Raw genomic sequence first — 24003 nt, 5'->3', positions numbered from 1 at the left:
GGTGGGGTGGGCGGGGTGGGCGGGGTGGGGCTGGGAGAAGGGCAAGGGAGCTTGGAGAAGCATCCTGTGTTGCCATGGAAACGAGGCCCAGCAACGGTCTTAGCAGCCGAAGGGAGTCGTGTGAAACTCACCCGCAGGGATTACTGGTGTTCACCGGCTCTTCGGATCGCGATGCCAACTTGGCCAAGCAGTTCTGGATCGGGGCATCAATGTATCCCCCTAACGAATCACAGCTGGTGCTGTCCAGAGGTAGCAGTCAGCGTCTGCGGGTGGCGCGGCCCTCGAGCGGCAGTGTGCTTGGTGAGTAGCTGCCTCCTGTCAGCGATTTCTACCTCCTGCCTAACCACGGGGCAGACACCAGAGCCCCTCCCAGGAGAAACTGCAGAACCTAATTCTAAATGTCTAAAACCCTGTACAAACAGTTCTAAAATCTTCCCAGCAATCCTTCCACCCCAAAATGATCAGTGGTATCTTTGTTAATCTAAAAGTCCATCTGAAAATATCCCTTGGTTATGACATCTATTTGTCTAAACAGTATAGAATAATCTGGGCAAATGTTATATGTTGGCAGAAAGGATATGAAGGATGGTTTTTTACATAATAGAGTTCCAAAGTGAAAGCCCTAGAGAAGGTTGAAGGCAGAGTCAACATTAGGAACCAAGTTCCCTAACCTGTAAGGCCTAAGATGAGAAACTGTTAAGCAATTTTTACAGGTATAGAAAAATTAAATACCTTTAATGCTGTGGTTTTTCCAATGACTACTTCCCTTTTGTATTTTTTAGAGAAAAGTTACTTCCAGCCTTTTTTCCTTGAGAAAAGCAGTTAAGTACCAAGTTTTACGACTTTCAATATCCTGATTCCTAGACTCTTAAAAAAAATTGTAATAAGTGTAAAGATACAGCTTCTTCCTTTGGCATAACTTTCTGAATTGCATACCAAGACCCTGCCTCAGGGACCACCCCATTTATCCAGAGGAAAATGCCTAAATTCCTATAACATATTGAATAGGAATGTAGAAATTGTAATCTATGATACTGCAAATAAGTTCTGTTTAGAGACCTTTTCTTGTCTCTGGACTCCCGCTACTCCTCTTCTAAAGAGATTAGAGGTTCCCTGCAGCCAGAGCTAATTAATTCAATCTCCAGTTATTTATGAATCTGGTTCATAAAGTTTCAAGACAGTACGTATTTGTGTTTACCTTCCAACTTTATGTATTACCTTTAAAACTTTAATTTTTTATCCATATTATTGTAAAATCATGATAAAATTATTTGAGATTGTATTTGATTCTGTTTTCTTTAGAGAGAAGAGATGTCACTGCTGAAACCCTAAAGATTCAGGAATCTGAGGAGAAAAAAAAGTATCTCCAAAAGGTAGGCCAATATTGCAGAAAGTCATCTGATTTTCATTAAAATTTCATTATTATTTTCCAAATCATCCCAATTATTCTTTTTTTAACGTATGTATATAAAAATTTTCTGCTTCTAGTATATCAGCTTGAGCAATAGGAAAACCTTTATTAGAATTTTAATTTAAGTTTAAGAAATTCTATTAAACTTTGGCTGTTCTCAGCCTCTGCAAAAGCCCAAGGATGTGTAAGAACAATGAAATCAGAGGGAAGTGGGGAAAGATGGATTCACACACTTTCCACCCAATAAGGCCCCAAACCATATACAGTGTTGTAAGAAATATTGTAAGAACAGGAAAAACTGAATAGAATTGACTATCTTAATAGGTCAAAATTAAATGATCAGAGGAATGAGTCCATCATCTAGAACCATTTTGCCTAAAGGCTGCAATTAAACACATTGGTGTTGTCAAATCAACTGAACGTGTCTCTTCTTGGCAACATCCCTTGTTTGCTTTTCTTTTGCAGGCACAGCCTCTAACTCAACAATTAGTACAGTGATTTATAGAAACATTTTGTTTGGTTAATGGATAAATTCCATTCCTCTAACTGTTCCTGTACTATAAAAGCAGATAGAGGATTTGTCTGGCCTAATGTCTTTAATCAACAGATGTATTGGCAAAGTCCAAAAGACTTATCGGGAATTCTACATAAATTACAGAACAATGCATTTGAGTTTGCTGATCACATTAGTTTCCTTTGTGGACTCTTGGTGATTCCTCCAAACAAATTAAGTGATTAGAAATAGTCAGCATTTTATTCTCTCTTGAGGATATTAGATAATGTATATTTATACCAGCACTTAATAATGGGAAGGGAACCTAATTTTCAGTGAAGCAAAAAATCATTAAAAGTTGACTTCTTCAGCGCATTTTAATTTCATTTTTGGAAGGGATTAGAAATAAAAGATTAAAGACAGACTATTATCAACTTCTTTCATCTTTTGTCAAACAAGACAATATGATGAGTTACAATTAGATGTTCTGCTAATGGTAGTCTTAGAACTGATTTCCTTGCCTCACGTTCTTCTATTATTAATTACTTAATTAATTCCCAGATATCTATTGAGATCCTGCCATGTGCCAAATACTGTACTAGATGCTGGGAATACAAAGACAAGATGTGTTCCCTGATCTCAAGGAGTTTATAATCTGGTGGGCGAGAATGCCAATTAAAGGCAGGAATTATGATACATTTTTATGATAGATGTATGCAGTTAATACTATGGGAACACATTGAAGGACATCAAAGTCAAGCTTAAGGAATCAAGAAATCTTCCCAAAGGAACTGAGTTTCAAAAAATGTATACAGTTGACCAAACAAAGAATATCCTCCATGCTGCACTAGTTATCTTCCTAAAACCCAAATCCTATTGTGCTGCTTTCTTACTGTATTAGTCTGCTAGGGCTGCCATAACAAAATACCACAGACCAGGTGGCTTAAATAACAGAATTTTATTCTCTCACAGTTCTGGAGGCTGGAAGTCTGAGATCAATGTGCCTCCAGAGTTGGTTTCTGATGAAGCCTCCCTTCTGGGCTTCTAGATGGCCTCCTTCTCACTGCGTCCTCACATGGCAGAGGGAGAAAGCTCTAGTGTCTCTTCCCCATCTTGTAAGGACACCAGTCCTATTGTATTAGGGCCCCTAATGACCTCATTTAACTTTACCTCCCTAAAGGATCTGTTTCCAAATAGAGTTACACTGAGGGTTAGGGCTCCAACATAGGAATTGCAGGAGTGGGGGTGGAAATGACACAATTCAGTCCATACAACTACTTTTGTTCTTTTTTCCCTGGCTCTCCATTTCTGCAGGATGGAGACCAGACTCTCCAGCATGGTATTCAAGTTCTTTTCCAGTCTGTCTATAACCTGACTGGCTTCTACCACTCTCCTTCCTCCTTCCCCTTATACCCCACCCTACCCCCAATGCAGCCTACTCTGTACACTTGGTTCTCACCACTAGTCTTGGGCACACTGTGTACCCCTCCCCATATGTGCTACCAAAGTGGTAAATGGGTAAAATATATTTTTTCTAAACCTAAACATGCACATTATACTGTGATATCTGCCAAATTGTACATTAAGTCAAGTGGGTCCTGCAATGCAGTATAAAGAAGATTCTATTATGTTGAGAGTACAAGATAAGAGGCCTAACCAAGCAGCAAGCCAGCAGGATAGAAAGAGAATATTACTGAAACTGTGCCTTGCAAGTATATAGGAGAGCTGAATCCGTTTGGTACGATACAGTTCTAGTCAAACAATGCTATGGTGAAAAAAAGCAAGAGAACTGTGTAATAACTGAAGGCTCTTACAGATATCCTCAGATACTGTTGTGATGTGGTACTCATAACACCCAATTTAGTGAGTGTATACCATGTGCTATATATATTAAAGTAAGCACTGTATATGCATCAACTCATATTCTCCTTCAAATAGCCTCATGATGATTATTCCCATTTAATCAAACAAGGCTTAAATGATTTTCCAAAGTTCCCACAACTGGTAAGTGGCTGAGCCTAGATTCAAAGCCTGTCTCCTAACTCCAAAGCCTGTGAGACTCATTGTGTTGTAATGATTGCTGGCCACGGCATTGTTCAGCTATGCTGCCAAATATTCTAAAATTCAAAACTGTGGTATGAATACAAGTATGAGAAACAGTGACTATACGCTGTTTCTTCAACCTACAATGCACTGTCATGTCTCTACCTAAAATGCTCTCCCCCATTCACCTTCAAGGCCCAGCTCAAATGCAACTTCTCTGTGAAGCTTTCCCAGAGGTGACTTAGAGACAACAGAATGAATAGCTCCCTTCTCTGTGCTCTCAGAGCAAGTCACGATCTGTGTTATAGGTAATTGTGTTATAGGTGTGTTTCTGTCCTTCCTGCTAAATTCCAGGCACCATAGGGTTTGGAAGTCTGACTCGGCCACTTACTATATGAGTGACCTTGAGCAGCCTATTTAATTAACCCCTGTGAGGCTCAGCTTCCTCAGGTAGAGAAGGAGGAATGATAAAAATATAACCCTCATCGAGTTGGTATAAGATATGTAAAGCACCGGGCCATTGTTTTCTCTCAACAAATGTTAACTCGGGCCATTGTTTTCTCTCAACAAATGTTAACTCTCTTTTCTTCCATGAGGGCAGAGATCATTTCTTATTTACTTAACTCGCGTGCTTTTCTGGCTATTGAAACTCAGTAAATATCGATATTTGTTGATTGAATAAATAAATTCATAACTGAATTAATCAGTGAACATATGCTGTACACAGTGATAACACCATTTTGGTTAGCCTTTTGTACATATACATATCTGGCAAATTTTTCTAGGCTGACAATTTTTGCAAGAATATTCCCCAAAGCTAGTCTGTTTGCAAGTCTGCCTTAGGACCAATTTAGCATATCCCCTCGCATCGCGTTTTGCTCTTACCTCCTGGGTCTATATATGATGGGAGGAAATGTGACTCCCTGTAATCACTAAAACATAGAATCTATTTTTGGATACTGCTGTTTTTCTAAGTCCGTAGTACTCTCTCTGCATTGCTGCCACCACCATTCTAGAATTCTTACCTTAATGGCAGAACATAAATGGGGAGGTGGGAGGTTCTAGGTAACTAATAAAACATTTACAATGATCTATTCAATTTGAGAATCTACATATTTTGAACATATACAGTTGTATAAGTAAAATGCCTGGTATAATTTTCATTATAAAAAGCGAAAAAATATTTCCCATCATGTCTCTTAAAGGTTTTTCTTCCACTTTCTCCTTAAAATTAATGAAAATCTAAAAATTTATCTCTGTCTCTCCTAAAAGTACTTTTATAGCTTTTTCTCCCCAACTGATAATGATTTTTCAGTTGCTAAACTTTTAAAACTTTAATGTTATCCTCCATTTTGGAATATTTTCCAGGTATACCTTATAAATGCTTTTGGTTAGTGGACAAAATGCTATTAATCACAAGTAGTATTTCTGTGATGGATACCCATGGCAGAAAATCAAGAACAATTTGAGTCTGTCAAGATTAAATGGCTTACTATGTCCATAAAGGAAACCTTATAGCACTCTACTGGACCATTATTCTTCCTTTGAGAGTTCTAAAGTAGTCTGAAAACATTATAAGAAATGAATAGTCAGCTAATTCTTTGAATCATAAAACTAATTTGCTTTTTACTTCTGCCACCTTTAAGAAAGCTCTTTAGCTGATTATCTCTTTATGAAAAGAATTATAAATAATTCATTTGCTGGGAGAAGGAAGAAAAGATCAGAGCAGTACTTTAAGGCATGTATATAGATGACGTATTTAGAAATGTCCATCTGGAATCAGTTTTAACATGAGTGAATATAAAGATTTTCACAAGGAAAATATGCAATCTGCAGAACAACAATAAATATGTACTCTTTATTGGGAATTGGGTTTTAATCTGTTCAGTCACACAACCTGTACAACCAATACTGACCATAGTGTAAGTCTTCCTCAAAAGTCAATTTGCTATATGGTGCTTCAGTGAACCAGAAGCAAATCATGCTATGATGAGAACATTCTTAGAAAAAGAGTCTAAGAAGTTTCACAAAGGTGTATTTTTAGACACTGAATCATGAAAGTGGAAAACTTTAACATTATCCTCCATTATCTTACACTTTCAAAGGGATGCTCAGAATCATTATAAGACAGTTTTGTAGAGCCAAACCAAAGATACAATAAACTTCCTCAGTGTCATTGCCCAGGATGCTCAGATAAAAGAAAATCCTCTTTGTTGTCAAATTGCCCAGGAATGGCTTCCCAGACAAACCAAATTTTTCTCAGTCACAGTGTTATCTGGCTTTGTTTTAATTTTGCTTTCCTGCCCTCATGTAATAATAACAAAGTTCCTTTTCCTCCATAAAATAAATACCATTAGGAAGTGGTGGATTTCTCCTTCACCAACAAAAGATACTTATTTAAATTCTTGTTGTTCCTAATTTGTCAAAGAATTCAAGAGGAAGAATCATAAAACGGACTGTGCATTCACAGTAGCGAGCAAATATTGTGGTAGTAAATGATAATTAAAAGATTGCATAAATATGAATCACTCTTTTAAATCCTCTATTGTACCACTTTGTTTTCAAACGTTATTCAATCTTGGGAAACATTTTCAGTTGACAGATGAGGTTCCCCTCTTAATCTTCTTTAGCAACATCTACGAAAAGATACTCAGGGTAAGAAATGAGATTTGAGATCAAATAGCTGAATTCATTGCCCCAGGCAGACCCAGCCCCAGAGTTGGTTAGGGTCATGCCCCAAATGCATCGCATCCTCTTTTTTCCAAAGGTCTGTATACTTTCTCTTCTGTATACATTCACCCTAAGAACAAAATAAAAGCATTTTAAGCCCTGCAGTACAATTAGGCAAGGACCCATACTATCTACCTCCTGGTCAAACATGATTAAATTAAACTACTGAACACAGAATGAAGCAAAAAAGGATGGTGTATTTTTTAAAATAAAGGCAGAACTATCAATTTGATTCCAGCTACAGGAAGCCTTATTGTTCAAATTTGTAAACACCTTATAAACAGTAGGGTGAATCAAATAGAATTTATTGAAGAACTGGGTAATTCTGTGGATCAGGTAACTCAGAAAATACAACGTACCTGAAATCAAATCCATAATCTGCCTTTTCCCTTTGCCTCTATCAACGGCAATATGAAAAGATATGTAGGTAAGTTATATTGGAGCCAGATAAGAAAATTTAAAATTTTCTGTATCTATATTTACTTCACCATTTAATCACTTTCCATGCTAAGGTATTTTAGTCACCATAGGTGTGGTCAAGCATACCCTCGGAGCCTGAGGTGATACAGCCATTTGTCTATTTGGCTCCTGAGATTGTGCAGTTCCCCAAGCCACTGTGTTGGTAATATAGTCAATCCTCATTATTCACAGTTCCATATTTGCAAATTCACTTACTAGCTCACTAGCAACAGTTTATTTGTAACCCCAAAATCAATACCTGTAGCACTTTCACGGTCATTGGAGGACATTCACAGAGCAGAGAAAATTTGAGTTGCCCAACACACATGTTCCTAGCTGAGGTTGAACAAGGCAATGTTCTGCCTTCTTGTTTCAGCTCATACTGTGAACAGTATCCTTTTTGCAGTTTATTAAGTGCCACGTTTTTTGCCTTTTTTTTTTTTTTTTTAATGATTTCACTGTTTTAAATAGCCTCCAAGTGCTGAAGGACTGTCTAGTGTTCTTAAGTGCAAGAAGGTTGTGATATACCTTACGGAGAAAATACATGCATTAGATAAGCTTTATTCAGACGTGAGTTATAAGTGCTGTTGGCTATGAGTTCAATGTTGATGAATCAACAAGGTATTTTAAATAAGGTGTCTATAAAGAGAAATACACATAAAACAAGGCTATATATTGATCCATTGGTGAAATGTTGTGATCAAAGACAGGCAGGAACCTAGGAGACATGATCAGCTCGGTGACATTGAGTCTACGGTTTCTTCCGCTTGGAAATGCTTTTCTCCCGTTTCTCCCTTTAGCTAATGCCTACTTGTATTTAAAAACAATTCAAAAATAGTCACATTCAAGTCTTTCCTCATCCTTATATATTCCCCAGGCTGATAACAAATGCCCCTTCTTTTGTGCTTCCCTAGTACCCTGTGTATTCCCCAGTCATAATCACTGACATATAGTACTGTGGTGTAGTTGAGGTATGTACTGTGGTGTAGTTGAGGTATTTCTCCTGCAGGCTCTAACTTTCTTAAGGAAAATGATCATGACTTCTTCGACTTTATAATCACAGGATTATATCTGTGATTATTATCTGACAAATATCAGATGATCTCCTAACCTACCAAATAAATGCTTATGAGTGAATAAATAGATGAGTTAACTTGTCTGGACCAGAATCCTGCATGATAGTCCCGTTCCTTGAGCTGGATGGCATATGAGGTACTCATTAATAGGAGGACGGTCCAAAATAGGATTCACCAAGACTCAGAGGCCTCACAGACTCAGAGGTAATGAACAGACATGTAGTCACTTGTGAAAAGGATGTGCAAGCAACAGACAAGAATGGAAATACAGTCTGTAGGCCACAGAAGAAAATCACAGTCAATGAGCATTATCAGTTCTCTGAAGGAAGTGATACCAGGAAAAGGCAATAAGTGGAAATTTAAGATCATGGTGCCAAGGTTCAACAGCATGTAAGAGAAATCTTGACGTGGGAATTAGAATTCAGCATCAGGAGTAGAAAATAAGTCAAGACCACTGTCTCAGAGTGTTGGGGATACTAGACAAAGAAACAAGACAAGGACTTGAACACATGGGACAAGACAATATTCTATATAGTAGAACTTTGGTACAGAGATAGGCTTGGTTTTAAAATTTAAAAAAAAAAGCAAATTCCTAGAAGCATGTACCTTTCCCCCAAACTCCAATCACATTCCTAAACTTTTGTGTCATTCCCTACTGTCATACCCAGAAAACTACTTTACAGCCATCAGTATATGAGACAATTCACCTAACTATATTAATTTTTTCTTGGCCAAGCCAAAAGATACTGTTCAAAAATCAATTTACCAATAATTGATTCTATTGTTGAGATAAACTCTGTTAAATGACTATTTAAGGAAGAAAAAGGCATATTTTCATTGTAACACTAATTCGGTAATTTATTTGAAAAAACTTAGAAGTTATTTAAGATATTTTATCTAAACTTTGAAACTTTTATTTTAAAGAATAAATTTTTAGAGCACTGAATAAGTAAAAACAGAAAGAAAAAAGATAGTTCGTAATTGTGGTTATAAAGTTTTATATATTACCTTTGCATTCTCTGGGGTTTATGGCCGTAAATGTTCCCAATAGATATAATGTAGATGTTGGAGTAGGTATAGACATTAGTCTCTATGTGTGAAGTTGGATTGGACATTGTATGGGTCTCAATGCATACAGGTGAGGGCCCTGCACTGAAGTGTAGGGTCAGAAGGCCAAATTGAACTTTACAGAATGTTTGCCCAAAGCAGTTGAAAAGTTTGTAGCCTTAAAAAAAGAAGAGACGTAGGCAAGGAAAGGGCCATAGCTGAAGAGACAACGTCAAGCTCAGGCAAGAAGAGCCAAGCAAAGACATCAACAGTAGGATAAGACCCCAAGCCAAAAGTTAGAAGAATCTGATTTGGAAAAATTGTGCAAGATTCACTCAACAAATATTTATTGAGTGAACATTAAAATTCACATCTCACTTATTGCTTTTTTAAAGAATAAGTGCCTTTTAAAGCAAGCATTAAAGCAGTTTTTCACTTTGCTGTACACCTGGCATTGTGCTGGGCACTGGAGAACAATGATGAACAGCAACAAAAAACAAGATACAAACTCTGTCCTTATCTGAAACTTGCAATTTAATTAAGGAGAGAGATACTTATGAAGAATTTTACATGATATTAGAGGAACATTTAATAGGGCAGTATTGATCCAACCAAAAGAGTCAGGGAGAATTTCTGCAAAGGTTAAGCTGAGATTCGAAGGAAGAGTGGGCATTAATTAGGCCAGAAGGAGCAGTGGAGGGAGCACCACGAGAGCATTCCGGACCGTAGAAACAGCATAGCACGTGTCCGAAGCTGAATGGCCAGTGTGGTGATGGGAAGGTTAGGCCATAGTACATAAACAATAAGAAACCATTGAAAGGTTTTAAGTTGGGGGATGATAATATCAGATTTGTTTGAAAAAATTCAAGAGAATGAATTAAAAGTGTCTGGAGCAGAAGTGGAAACCAGAGTGAAGGCCATTGCAATTATCCAGTTGGGAGGTGATGGTAGCTTGGATTAGGAAAAAGTAGATAGATTTAGGAGATATTCAGGAAGTAAAATAAGTAGGACTTCAGTTGTGTATTGGATATGGATGGTGAGGCATAACAAGGTATCAAAGATAACTCATAGTTTTCTGGCTTGCACAACAGGATGGATGGTGCCATTCTCTGAAACAAGGAACGTTAAATAAAGGTCAGGTGTTGGGGGCTTTGGGGGAAGGCAGAAGGGCTTAGAAGTTCAGTTTTAGACTCATGGAGTGTGCCTTTGAGATAAGCAATGATAAGCCTGTTTGAGCTGTCAAATAGGCCTGTGGGCTAAATATATGGGCTAGAGAAGTATGGGCCAGAGATGAGAGAGAGTCATCTGGATGGAGAATCCCCCACCCTCTCCTTCTTACAACCTAATGGGCAGGACAGGAGAGACATACCTGAAAGATGAGGTCAGTCCCATTCACCCATTCATCATATCTATGTAACCATCAACATGATGAAAACATTAAAGACTCAGCAGTTACTTGTTTGCTAAGGACAAGTCTTGGTAATTATCGTAGACCGAATCATCAGTAGTATATAATTCAATCATATATAGAAGTATCTTTAATATATCTATACTTTATTGAATTTAAAGGTGTAATAATTCATTTTATACTCATATTGTTCTCAACATGAAAGTTCAAATCTCACTTATTGCTTTTTTTAAAAAATAAGTGCCTTTTAAAGCAACATTAAAGTAGTTTTTCACTTTGCTGTACACCTGAAACTAACACAACATTGTAAATCAACTATAGTCCAATAAAAATTTTAAAAAATTAAAAACAGGGCTTCCCTGGTGGCGCAGTGGTTGAGAGTCCGCCTGCCGATGCAGGGGACACGGGTTCGTGCCCTGGTCCGGGAAGATCCCACATGCCGCAAAGCGGCTGGGCCTGTGAGCCATGGCCGCTGAGCCTGCGCGTCGGAGCCTGTGCTCCACAACGGGAGAGGCCACAACAGTGAGGGGCCCACATATCGGAAAAAAAAAAAAATTAAAAACAAGCTGGGGAAATTTAAAAAATAAATAAGTAAAGCAGTTTTTAAAAAGAGCTATGCAGGACTTCCCTGGTGGTCCAGTGGTTAAGAATCCACTTCCAATGCAGGGGATGCGGGTTCCATCCCTGGTCAGGAAACTAAGATTCCACATGCCACGGGGCAACTAAGCCTGTGTGCGACAACTACAGAGTCCACGTGCTGTGCAGCCCATACGCCACAACTACAGAGCTCATGCATTGCAACTATTGAGCCTGCACGCTCTGGAGCCCGTGCGCCACGACTGGAGACAAGCCGGCGTGCCACAGTGAAGACCCGACGCAGCTAAACATAAATAAATAAATAAATAAATATTTTAAAAAGGAAAAGTATTTAAAAAAATAAAATAAGAGCTATGCTCTTCAGGTAATTACTATTGGTTTTCCATTAAAATATATGTAACAGAATTAAGAAAAAATATATAACAGAACCAAGAAAATACACATTTTTTTCTTTTTCAAAACAGATAAATTCATATTTTATCAAAACCTACATTTAAGAAAAATTGTTGACTCCCTTTTATGTAATGTCTGATATGTTTCTCTCATTTTAGTAAGCCACTATTTTTCAAATGAAAATTATATATGCCCAAGCTGGGAATTGAGCCAGGATCAGGCAATTTTCAGGAGGTATGAAAATGTGCTTAGATGTGCATTTTTTTCTGCAAGTCAGCATTCTTCCTCCCTCCGATTAATAATCCTCTAACATCTTCCATCCACTCCCACAGATGACTGCCTTTAGATCTACCTTCTAAATATCAGATTAGAGCTGGAGAAAGCCTTTTCTCTGATTAGTCAGGCTATCTTTTAAAGTACATGGTAGATCATTTGCGGGCCAACAGTTCTGTATCTTATTATTGTAGTAGATATAAATTTACTATATGGAAGTTGTAGAATCTACATAGCAGATTTCAATTAATAGACACAGGGAAATGGTAGTAAATTCATAGAGTAAATTCACAGTTGAAGCATTCTGCTATCAAAATCAACAGGCCAAGAGGCACATACTGCCTTTTGGAATCAAGCCCAAATGTGAGACATAGTTTTACCTTAAGCCAATAGTAATGCTAACCTCCCTCAACTGCATTTTGTAACAGAACAGGAATAGAAGCTACTGAAGATTGACTGTATAGAATAAGAACTAAGACTCCCTTGTGATTCCATCGGGCATTTAACTTGCAATTATTGGCATAGAGATAAAAATTAAATTCTGGAGCCTAAAGAAAAACATCAGATAATGTTCTCTAATCTCTGTAAAACCACAGAACTTGGTTCTGCTTAGGTAATATTCTAAAATTGGAATGTACTGTAATTCTCATTTTATACTTATAATCAAAAGTCATCATAAATATTTAGCATACATTAAATAAGATCTTAGAAAGTTCATCAGTTTATAGGTACCACTATAGTTTAACTATTCTTTACCCTTTAACCACTTTTTGCAAAGTGCTACATGATCCCATAAAATAAGTAAATTAACTTTGATCAAGCAGACTTCACTCTGGATTAGCTCCCCCTGCTGTGTATTCCCATAGCACACATTTTCCACTAGAATATAAATTTTTCGGTGAGAGCAGAGACTGTCGTCTTCACCATGGTTAATCCTAATTAATTCTTCATTTCCAGAATCAAGATTGAATAAAGAAACCATTCTGTTACTGTGTGTGTATGTGTGTGTATGTTTGTGTAAGTGTGCCACAGTCTCTACTATGTGTTTTAAGTAGTATAGCAAAAGAAGCATGGAGTCAAACAGAACTGAGAATGAGTTTGAATCCTTGGCTCTGCCAGTTACTAGGTACCTAATTAATGTTAAGTGACCCTGAGAAACGTTAATTTTTATGTTGGTTGAGTTCCTTCTATTTGTAAAGAGACAATAATATCATCTACCTCAGGATTAAAGGAATTACACAAAGCCTGACATCCAGCAGGTACCCAATGAAAGTTTGTTTTATTTATTTTTTATTTTTATTTTTTTTTGCAGTACTCCGGCCTCTCACTGCCGTGGCCTCTCCCGATGCGGAGCACAGGCTCCGGACGCGCAGGCCCAGCGGCCATGGCTCACGGGCCCAGGCGCCAGACTGGGGCACGAACCCGCACCCCCCAAATCGGCAGGTGGACCCCCAACCACTGCGCCACCAGGGAAGCCCCTGAAAGTTTGTTTTTATCTTCTCTGCTTTCCCTCTTTTTTTAACCCAAAATTGAAAAATAAAATTTTAGGAAGTACAAAATAAGCTTTAGTATTAAATGAAATGGTTTGACCAAAGTGGTAAATCTCAAAGGATGATGAGTAGATTATGAAAGACATGGTCGCCCAGGTATCTACATCCTGATTAAACGACACAATCAAGACTGGCTTGCTCATACTGTAAAGAGACTCTCACATATTTTTCTTAACCCTATCTTCATCATCTGCAAAAAGAAAAATTACCACTGAAGGTATATTTTGAAATTTCAACTATGGAGCAAAATGTGTGGGCAAAGTTAATTTAACCATTGCAGGTAAATAAAATATAATTAAATTTTATCATAATGCCTCTCTCTACAAATATAGATTAAGAGGTAAATGTCATGATAATTCTGCAGGTCTAGATCAGGGTTCTCAATTAGAACCCTGTCGAAAATCAAGGGAGAAAAGAATATTACTATATTCCACTATATACACACACTTTGCAACAGTTCTTGGAAACCTAGAAAAAGACTCTGGTATAGAAGCTAACTTAGAAGCCAAGGTTATTAGAAGTGGTGGATAGTACAGCAAGTAGACCCAACTCAATCCAAGGCAAGCCCAACCCATGAGCTAAATATTGACTAAAATTAGTTGAAATGAAAAATATGGTGCTAATCTGCATAAGTACTATAGGTTTGGTTGGTTTGTTTATTTTGTTTTCGTGTTTGAGTAAATAGGTCTTTTTTTCCCTTTTTGGTAAGTTACTAGGAAATCGTCCATTTCATCTACATTTTCAAATTTATTTGTGTGAAGGATTCATAGTGTTTTTAATCATCTTTGTACTCTCTGCTGAGCTCTAGTTATTACCCCTTTTCATTTCTAATCATTTGCATCCTTTTTTCTTAAGTAATTATATCAAAGGATTATCTATTTTAATAGTCTTTTCAAAAAACCAACTTTTGTTTTTATTATCCTGTCATTATTTTTGTTTCCTATGTTATCAGTTCTTGATTTTTATTACTTCTCCCTTCAATTTTGGGTTAGTTCTTATTTTCATTCTAACTTCCTTCCCTTCTCACTTTGTTTCTTAATTTTCCACTTTATCTCTTTTCTAATATAAGTATTTATAGTTATAACTAGCCCTCAAAGTACTACTTTAGCTGCAACTCACAAGCTATATAATGTTTTCATTATTATTGCACTTTAAGTATTTTTTAAATTTTTATTTTGATTTATAGTTTGTCCCATGAAGTATTTAGAAGTATGCTTTTTAATTTCCAAATCTGTGAAGTCTTCTTATCTCTTTTTTATTTCTAGCATTAATATTGAGGTCAGAAATATAGTTCCTATCTTCTACTAAATCAAGTATAAACAGAGCTATCTTTATGTCAATGTCCTCAGCATGATGCCATTCAACTATCCTATCCTATATACCTCTATTCCCCCAAACAAACATCTTGTCCCAGTCAAGCCAGGCTTATCACCATCTTTCAGCAACTTTAAGTTTGTTCCTGCCTCTACATCTCCATTTATTTTTAATTGGATGAACTGCTATCTTCTTTTCATCACTGAGCATGCTTTTTGTGTCATGATCATTAAGCTGCTCCCCTAGCTGCCTTTCTCCCTTTGATGTATTATCTTTAAATCCTTAGATTATTTATTTTAGAGGTCCTTTAGGGTTCATCTAAAATTTTTACATGTTTTAAAATCTTAAACTTATATTAAGATTTTAGATTCAGCAATGAATTTGTGTAAATATTATTTTCCTTTATGTGCTTTTTTTCACGTTTTAATGGTTGTGTCATGAGCATGTATTGCACTGATAGCCAATGGAAAGAATATTTTTTAAATTTCTATTTGAGTTAATATATTTCCCCCATTGCTTCCTAGTCTGTTTTCTTCAAGTGTTTTTCCTTTTCCAACCATCTCTTCCTCTCACCAGAGAATAGTAATATTTTTGAGAACTAACTACACAGCATATATACTCTAAGTCCTTTACTCATATTCTTATTTAATCATCAGACAGCTTTGTCTGAGAAGCTTTATAATTACCAATGAGGAAGCTGAAGCAGAAACATGTAAGTGACTTTTTCAAGGTCACACAGCTAAAATATAGTAAAGACAGTTTGAACCTGGGTCCATCTGACAATGGAGCCAATGCGCTCAACTACTATACCACACCGGTTTCAAGAGTTTCTAGATTCTCTAGGTATCGGGATGGTTGCCAGGTAACTAAGCAAAGAGCTTATTGAATTGGAACCAGTTCAATACTCTTCCAAGATATTCTTAAGATTAAATTCAGTAATTAGTCTCCTATACTGTGGTGGTCAAGAGAAATTTTCTTTTGGTAATGTAGATAGGTAATCAGAGAAATAAACACTACCATATGCTATCTTTGATGAATGTTTCAGTCAAAAATTTTTAATCATAATACAAGGAAGAAATGCATTTTTCATATGAGAACCAGGTCTTGAGAAGAAAGGACCTTTCTTTTAGAGTCTAGTGCTTATTAAGAGCTTTTTTATAACTGAAATTTAACTGAGGAAAAAGTTTATAATACACTGGAGAATTTGTAGAGGAATTTCTACTGCATAAAGGGCAAGTAATATCTTAGATATCCCTCCTTGTTTCTCCTTTCTTCCTTCCAACTCTATTCACTAACTCACCTGTAGGTAAGAGGTTGAATCATCAAAAATCCTCCATGCCTGTACACAGAAGGTGGGTAATCCATCCTTTCCTCCTTTTTCCCACTCTTTCACATTTTGAAAGCATTGAAAAAAATTTTTATATAATAATAATAGCTACCATTTATTGAATATCCACTGTATGCCATGCATTGTTAAGCAATGTTTGTATTATCTCCAGTTTTCACAACCTTCCTTATAGATGAGAAATCAATACTCAGAGAAGTGGTTCTTTGATTTACCCAAGTTCACAAACCTCTAACCAACGGGATAGTGATTACATTTGGAAGGAGGAAAGGAAGAACCAGAAGGAATAGTTAAGATATTACTTGCCATTAATCACACAGCAGAATTGGGGTTCAGACCCACATGTATTTGACTCCACTAATCTATGTTGCCACCCAAATTGTTTGGCTCTGAAAAGCGAAAAATAGAGAACTCAGCAGCTTAATCCCTGAAGTGGCACTAAAATTCATTAACCTTCTATGAGATATTAAATGTATAAATGATCATATCCTAACTTACTAAAATCAGTTTTTATTCTGTAATTTATTTTTTCGGAAGTAGGATATAACTATAAGTAATATAACTAAAATGTATAATATAAGAAAATATCCAGCATTAAAATATAAATATGATACATAAGTCTTGGGGATATAATATACAACATTATGACTATAATAAAAAATACTGTACTGGTATATTGGAAAGTTGCTAAGAGAGTAGATCCTAAAAGTTTTCATCAAAAGTAAAAAAAGGGCTTCCCTGGTGGCGCAGTGGTTGAGAGTCCGCCTGCCGATGCAGGGGACACGGGTTCGTGCCCTGGTCCGGGAAGATCCCACATGCCGTGGAGCGGCTGGGCCCATGGGCCATGGCTGCTGAGCCTGCGCATCCGGAGCCTGTGCTCCGCAACGGGAGAGGCCACAGCAGTGAGAGGCCCGCGTACCGCAAAAAAAAATTTTTTTAAAAGTAAAAAAAATTTTGTAGTTATATAAGATGATGGATGGTAACTAAACTCAAGTACTAATCATTTCACAATATATATTTATGTCAAGTCATTACACTGTACACCTTGAACTTACACAGTGTTGTATGTCAGTTATATCACAGCAAAAACTGAAAAAATAATTATAAGTATAAATTCTGACCCCCTTATGCTATTATTTTAAGAATTAATAAATGATTTAAATGTCTTATAAATTCCATTAATGTACACAACCGAAACACCATGGTTAGAAATGAGAATTCTTTTGTCGTTATGAAACTAACAAGTAAATTATTTATCCCTACTAATAAAGTAAATTGTAAGAATTTTCTCTTACCACTGAATGTATTTAGTTATCCTGGCAGAGGTTTCTTAGAATAGTTGGCACTGTTTTTGTTCTGATGACACAGTTGCCTACAGTAGTTTTGTTATGCATTCCCAGGAAACATGTCCAGGAAGCAGAAATCAAATCATATTTGAAAACTTTGTTTCTGGTGCATTATATTATATTACAAAACTGATTAAGTTTTGTAATATAATCCACTATAATAAAAAAGCACCTGAAATCAAAATTTAAATGAATGACTTTTTTACCCTACTATTATTTAGAGTCTTATAACTAAATATTTGTTCATTTGTATTAGAAGCATTATGACAATATAACTTGCCTGTGACTACCCAATAGTTACACAGAAAATAATCATATAGTTTTGTTCATAGGGGATTTTAAGAACTAAACTTACCCACTGTTTAATTTCACTTTCTAAAACTTTTTTTTTTTTTTGCTTAGACTAATGATTGTGCATTAGACAGTGTAGTGGGTTCATTCATATATCATGACAAATCAATTCAACAAAAATTCATTGAGTATCATTTACAAGGCACTGTTAAGCTCTAAGGAAGGATAAAAGGATGAGTAACACTCTGAAAGAGACATGGTAGCAACTATGAGATAAAGCAGGGAAAGTAAGATCAATACTGTAATAAGGGTATAAAGTGCTGTGTAATCACAGTATGGGAGCATTTCATTCCCACTGAGTACATGTGTAATGGGAAAGTTGGAAAAGAAACTAACATTGAATATCTACACTGAAAATATCCCAGGTGTTTTTCTATAGACATTATTTTATTCAATCCATAGCAAATTGACAGGTATTTTTAAATTAGCTTAGTTTTTCAGAAACAGACTCACAGAAAACTAACTTAGGGTTACCAAAGGGGAAAGGTGTGGGGGAGGGATAAACTGGGAGTTTGGGAATGACATATACACACTACTATACTTTTAAAGTAGATAACCAACAAGGACATATAGCACAGGGAACTCTGCTCAATATTCTGTAATAATCTAAATGGGAAAAGAATTTGAAAAAGAATAGATACATGTATATGTATAACTGGAAAAAAAATAAGCTTAGTTTTTAAAAGACCCTGAATTTTTTTTCCTTTCAATATCTGTGATACATGATGCCTTAAATTCAAGTAAAAAGAAGAAATCTTGTCCCAAAATAAATAAAATTAAAACTCTGTAGGCTCTTAAAAGGCAAGATTAATATGACTTGAGCGGAATGAAGCAAAGCCAAAGCAGCAGTGTACTCTGCCGATTACTTGTGCACCAGCACGGCTCCTCCTCCCACGTCTCGGTGGAGCATGCCTGAGCTTTGCAGCTTCTCTTGCAGCCATCAGGACTAAAGACTCATCCTGAGGAATTACTTAGTAATATGCAGCCTCCAGGGCTTTGCACACCCTGTTTCCTCTGCCTCAAAAGCTTTCTTCCCCATCCCATCTGTACTGTTAATCTGGTGACTACACTTTCAGGCCTAATCTTGGGCATCACCTCCACTGGGATATCTTCTCTGAGTTTCCCCCACAGATACATACACACCTTCATCTGAATTGAGAGTGCCTCCTCGGTTCTCTTATTTCATCCTATTCTAATCCCATTGTAGTATATGTGAGGTGAGACTATTGTCTTTTTCTCCACAAGTCTGCCATCACCTGGCAGGCAAGAATGGTATTTTGTTCAGCCCCTAGCACAGTACTGTTACATCATAGGTGCTCATTACAGATTGAAATGTGTCTCACCAAAAATAGAGATATGTTGAAGTCCTTATCCCCAGTACCATGAAAAGTGACCTCATTTGGAAATAGAATCATTGTGTTTAAAATTAGTTAAGAAGTTAATACTAGAGTAGGGTGGGCCCCTAATTCAATATGACTGGTGTCCTCATAGGACAACCATGTGAAGACAGGGAGAAAGCAACATGCCACCGAAAGCAGAGATTAGAGCTACACAGCTGCAAGCCAAAGAAAGCCCCAGGTTTCCAGCAAATGACCAGAAGCTAGGAAGAGGCAAGGAAGGATGCCCCTACAGGTTTCAGAGGGAGCCTGGCCCTGCTGACACCTTGTTTTGGACTTCTAGCCTCCAGAACCGTGTGACAATAAATATCTGTTGTTTTAAGCCGTCTAGATTTTGATACTTTGTTACTGCAGCCCTAGGAAAATAATGCAGTGCTTAATAAATTTGAATGGATGGATAGATGACAGAATTTTTACCGAGATATGACAAATCTATGTCCATTCTCAGTTATATCTTCCTTCTAGCCTTGATCTAAGCAGAGCTTCTTTCATTTTATTTGGCCATCTGAACCTACAAGTTTGATTTGTCAGATTCTCAGATTTCTTTCTCCTCTTGTTCTCAAACACTCCAGATGCGATTTTCTGCCTCGCCATCTCCAATACTGAACATAACTGTATTCTATGAAAAAAATTTTGTACCCATATTTGCCTCTTTGTATACAGTCTATATCTTGATAAATCTTTGTGCCTGCACTAAAATAGTGGGGGGGTTTTGTTTTGTTTTGTTTTTTACTCTTAAGAAAACTAACCTGAAGATGTGCATGTCTCAATATCTTAAGACAGAGGAGCAATGGAGTGTGAGATTCTGTTCTGTATGTAAGCCACTTAGAAGAGCCCTCTTGCCGTGGATGTACGTGGTGGCATGCTGTTTGAGCTGGCTGATTTTGTGTCTTGCTACCATTTAGTGGCAATTTAGTGTGGTGGCCAATAACTTGGGCTTTGTTTTCAAGTAGAGCTGGTATCAAATCCAGTTCTGCCACTTAAAACCTTGAGTAAGGTATTTAACCTTAGTATTCTTCACATTCCTCATATATAAAATGGGATGATAGTGATGTCAAAATTCTGAGTTATTATAAGAAAATAATGATAAAACATATCAAGTTCTTAGTATGGTTCATGTAGTAAAGTCAATAAAAGTTATTATATGGGCAAGAAAAATTCTCTCCATTTAGAATCAAAATCCAATTATTTTGTAAAGCAGCATCCTCTGGAATAAAAACTGAATTATGTTATAAATGAAAAGTATAAATCTATCATGGAAAAAATTTTTAGTTCTGCCCCAAAATACAAGAAGGAAAATGGAAAAAATCCTACCCCCACAATGGACACATAGCTTTATTATTGAGTCAAAAGACTCATCTACTCTTTTTTTTTTTTTTCCTTTAAACAGGCTAAAAAGAGAGATGAGATTATCCAACTCTTAAGAAAACAAAGAGAAGAAAGGATCTCGGTGAGAGTGATAGTGAGACATTCAGATAAACCTAGGGGCAGGGCGGGGTGGGGGGTGGTGGTGATATGAACTATGGCAAATTCTGAGAGGTTTTATAGCTTTACTCCTTAAATCTAGGTGTCCATGGTCCAGAGCCTTTTATATGCTGGAGGGGGCAGGGCATAGACATCAGATAATCTGACAGTCCTTGATAAACCAAAGATATCTCCACGGTGTGCAACTCTGCTGGCACAGAAATGGTGCTCTTGTCTCTGGGTTTATTGTCACATGTTGTAAAGCCGTAGGATATTAACATGGGCTACTTCATTGCTAGTATTTGTTTTACAACGATTGATCTTGCTTAGATCCTACAAAAACAAATGCTAAATGAAGAGGAAAAAACAATAAAAGCAATAGCACCGCATACACTTCCGGATGTACAAACACACTCTTCTGAATGAACCCCAAATGCCCTAATCTGGACCATTTCCAACCCCACAGTCTCCAGGTTTAAGAAGCTGGTCATTATAAACTCTGTGATAATTTTACCTCAGATTTTTTTCAAGTAAGTAAATTTCAGTCAGTGCAAGAACTAAAATTTTTCCTTTTTTATTTTTATTTTGTTTTGTTTTAGAAAGAACTGGTTTCCCTTCCTTATAAACCAAAAGCCAAAGTACACGAAGCAAAGTAAGTTTACTTCGGTCAAAGAAGTGCTTCTTGTTTTTTTTAATCAGTTTGCTCCCTACCTTCAAATCTTCTAAAAACCCACCCACTGTTTTAGAGATTTCTTGCCTTGAGAAAACTTTCTTCTGCTCATCTACATTAAAGCCTGTGCCCACTTACATGTCTGTGCAACATGCAAGTATAAACTGGTGCAAACAGGAGAGTAGATCAACCTCGAGTCTGTACACATTCTCTTCCCCTCCTTTCTCATCCTGGATAATTGTATTCACCTGCCATCACTCCCCTTCAGCACTCCTATCCCCTACCCACACCTAGCCCTGCCATCTTTGGCAGATCAGCAGGTCTTCTAGATTATCAACTCTGATACCACCAAAGGCATACCTAAGCTTGCTAAATCTAAGTTCATGTAGCAAGGGCTCTAGCTTCACAGTGACGGGTTAATAGCCTTATCACCGGAATAATGTTAGAGCAGCACCAGGCACACGGTCCAGGAGAGTTTAAAGGAAACTGGCTATCACTGGTTAATCACGAAAGAATCCCTAATAAAAAATGTAAATATTTTCATTATTGTATTCTGATTGAAACCCAATGTGGCTAACTCGACATTAATTTGACAAATATTTATTTGCATACTACATTCAGGGAAAAACAAAAAGTAATAGAATATTTATTCTTATCTCATTGGTATTGAGGCCGACTTCCTTGAATGTTATCAGATGTTATTAGAAAAATTAATATGTCTATGCTGATTTTTAAAACTTCTGAAAAAATGGAAAGATCACTTAATCACCTGGCTATATTGTCTATACAATGTTCAACAACTTAATTACTTGCTTTTCAGCTAGATGATTTGACTTAGCTTCTAAGGGTGAAGCAAAACCAGTCCAGTCAAAAGTTCACTTATCTGATTCAAATAATGAAGATTGCTATTTGAATTGTATCAGCAGATCTGTCTGGGTACCTTAGATTTCTGTGCATATTTTTATAGGAATGATCAGAACAGTCCTGTTACTATCCATGTAGATTCACCTAAGAGTAAAACAGTATTTCACTACTTGAACAGATAATTCCCTTAATGATTTAAGTGCTTACCTAATTCCCTTTTGTGTACCAGGTTGGCCTCCCTCCTGTGTCCTGAAGCCTTGAATTCTCTTCCATTTCACTGTGAAATCTTCTTTCCCTGAGCTTCTTACACAGTCACTGTCTGCACCATTCTTTTGGCAGTTAGTCATGCAGTACTTTGTGCCCATATTTTATAATGATTCAACTCTTATTATCTCTTGTTATTTAACTTTTCACGTATTTTTTACTCGTCTTTGACTATATTGTAAGTTCCGTGAGAAACTGGGTCACCCAAAGTGCCTAGCACACTGCCTCCATGTAGGCATTCAGAATATATTTGTTACCCCCCAAAATTTTTTTTTGGCCATGCCAAGTGGCTTCCAGGATCTTAGCTCCCCAACAGGGATTGAACCTGGGCCCGATGGCAAAGGCGCCAAGTTCTAACTACTGGACCACCAGGGAATTCCCTGTAACAAAAAATTTTAGCTAAAAAATGTCATGTAGTTTAGCATTAGCTAATTTAGAAAGTGGTGTTTCTATACTGTACAGTAATTTGTAAACATTTTTTTAATTTGTGAAATATCTTAAACACAATTTTTCTTTTTCCTCCCTCCATCCTTTCCTGTCTACCCAAACCTTCCCCACATATACAGATATGCTCTTACCATCACTCCTTCATCAGATCTTAGGATACTCCAGGTCCCCTTCTGTCAGAAAGAAAGAACTAGAAAGTGTGTACATAGTAAAGTTTCAGTGGCACTATGTTTTTTTATCCAATATTTGCATCGAAAAGAGGGCTGACAAGAAGGAGCAATGGGTCATCCAAAGAAATCAATCACCAATGATGAAATCTCAGAAGTTTGACTCAGGTGAGCACAATATATTTAAGTTTAGGAAGTCTGCTCCCGTGCCCTTCAAGTCACACTTCACAGTGGAATGACCACGCCTCCCACACAGAAGTTTACACTTGATTGCAAAATTTAAGGCATGGTCAGAATGCAAGACAGTAAATCTTTATTGGAGAAACTTTCAAAAGTTTTTTTCATGCCACGTTGTGTTCACAACTACAGAGTTCTGTGTATTGGAACTGATTCATGTTACTGCCAACAGGAAAGTGATTTCAGAGTCAGATAAAGAAGACCAAGAAGAAGTCAAAGCCTTGGACTAATTTGATTGACACATGGGAGAGGATGGCTCACTTAGATCTACACTTTTGAAACAACCTGCTCTTACATCAGGATCATTGGAATCAGTTAAATTAGACAAAGAAATAAAAGTTAAATATGCAACACTTCTAGGAATTTTACCAGTTATTGAATACTTGTGTCTATTTTACTTAGTGAATATCACTGTATTTGGTACCACACAGTAATCGTCTCTCTCATCTTATACATTCACAAACTCCTATTTATCTTGTTTTCATTTGAAGGGTATTTCCAAAATTGCTATATTTGATCTATGTTATGAATATCAGATAAACAAGAAACAGGGGCTTTATGTGCTTCAACTTGTAGACCACCAGTAAAAACAATTAATAAGGAAATAGAGATGAAAGGGCAGTCCTGAAAATTTTAAAGTCTTCTTGCAGTAAAAAA

At 36.8% G+C, this 24003-nt stretch overlaps 1 protein-coding gene across 1 annotated transcript; it reads left to right on the top strand.

The window, feature by feature from the left end:
• Positions 1 to 71: 71 nt before the first annotated feature.
• HOATZ (HOATZ cilia and flagella associated protein) lies at positions 72 to 23718 on the top strand. Its single transcript, XM_007464665.1, has 6 exons — positions 72 to 300; positions 783 to 821; positions 1303 to 1373; positions 20624 to 20683; positions 21297 to 21349; positions 23519 to 23718. Exons 1-6 carry the CDS (start codon positions 75 to 77, stop codon positions 23574 to 23576), a joined length of 507 nt encoding a protein of 168 aa, XP_007464727.1. The 5' UTR covers positions 72 to 74; the 3' UTR covers positions 23577 to 23718.
• The last annotated feature ends 285 nt before the right edge of the window (positions 23719 to 24003 follow it).

Source organism: Lipotes vexillifer, unplaced genomic scaffold, assembly GCF_000442215.2.
Source record: "Lipotes vexillifer unplaced genomic scaffold, Lipotes_vexillifer_v1.1 scaffold785, whole genome shotgun sequence".
NCBI classification, from domain to species: Eukaryota; Metazoa; Chordata; class Mammalia; order Artiodactyla; family Lipotidae; genus Lipotes; species Lipotes vexillifer.
The sequence above is the reverse complement of the archived record's forward strand: the minus strand, read 5'-3'. Positions and strand labels throughout refer to the sequence as shown.

Coding starts and splice junctions, on each gene's coding strand:
- HOATZ (XM_007464665.1), top strand. CDS start 75: ATGGAAACGAGGCCCAGCAACGGTCTTAGCAGCCGAAGGGAGTCGTGT. Junction 301..782: donor CTCGAGCGGCAGTGTGCTTG/GTGAGTAGCTGC, acceptor TGTATTTTTTAG/AGAAAAGTTACTTCCAGCCT. Junction 21,350..23,518: donor GCCAAAGTACACGAAGCAAA/GTAAGTTTACTT, acceptor TACTGCCAACAG/GAAAGTGATTTCAGAGTCAG.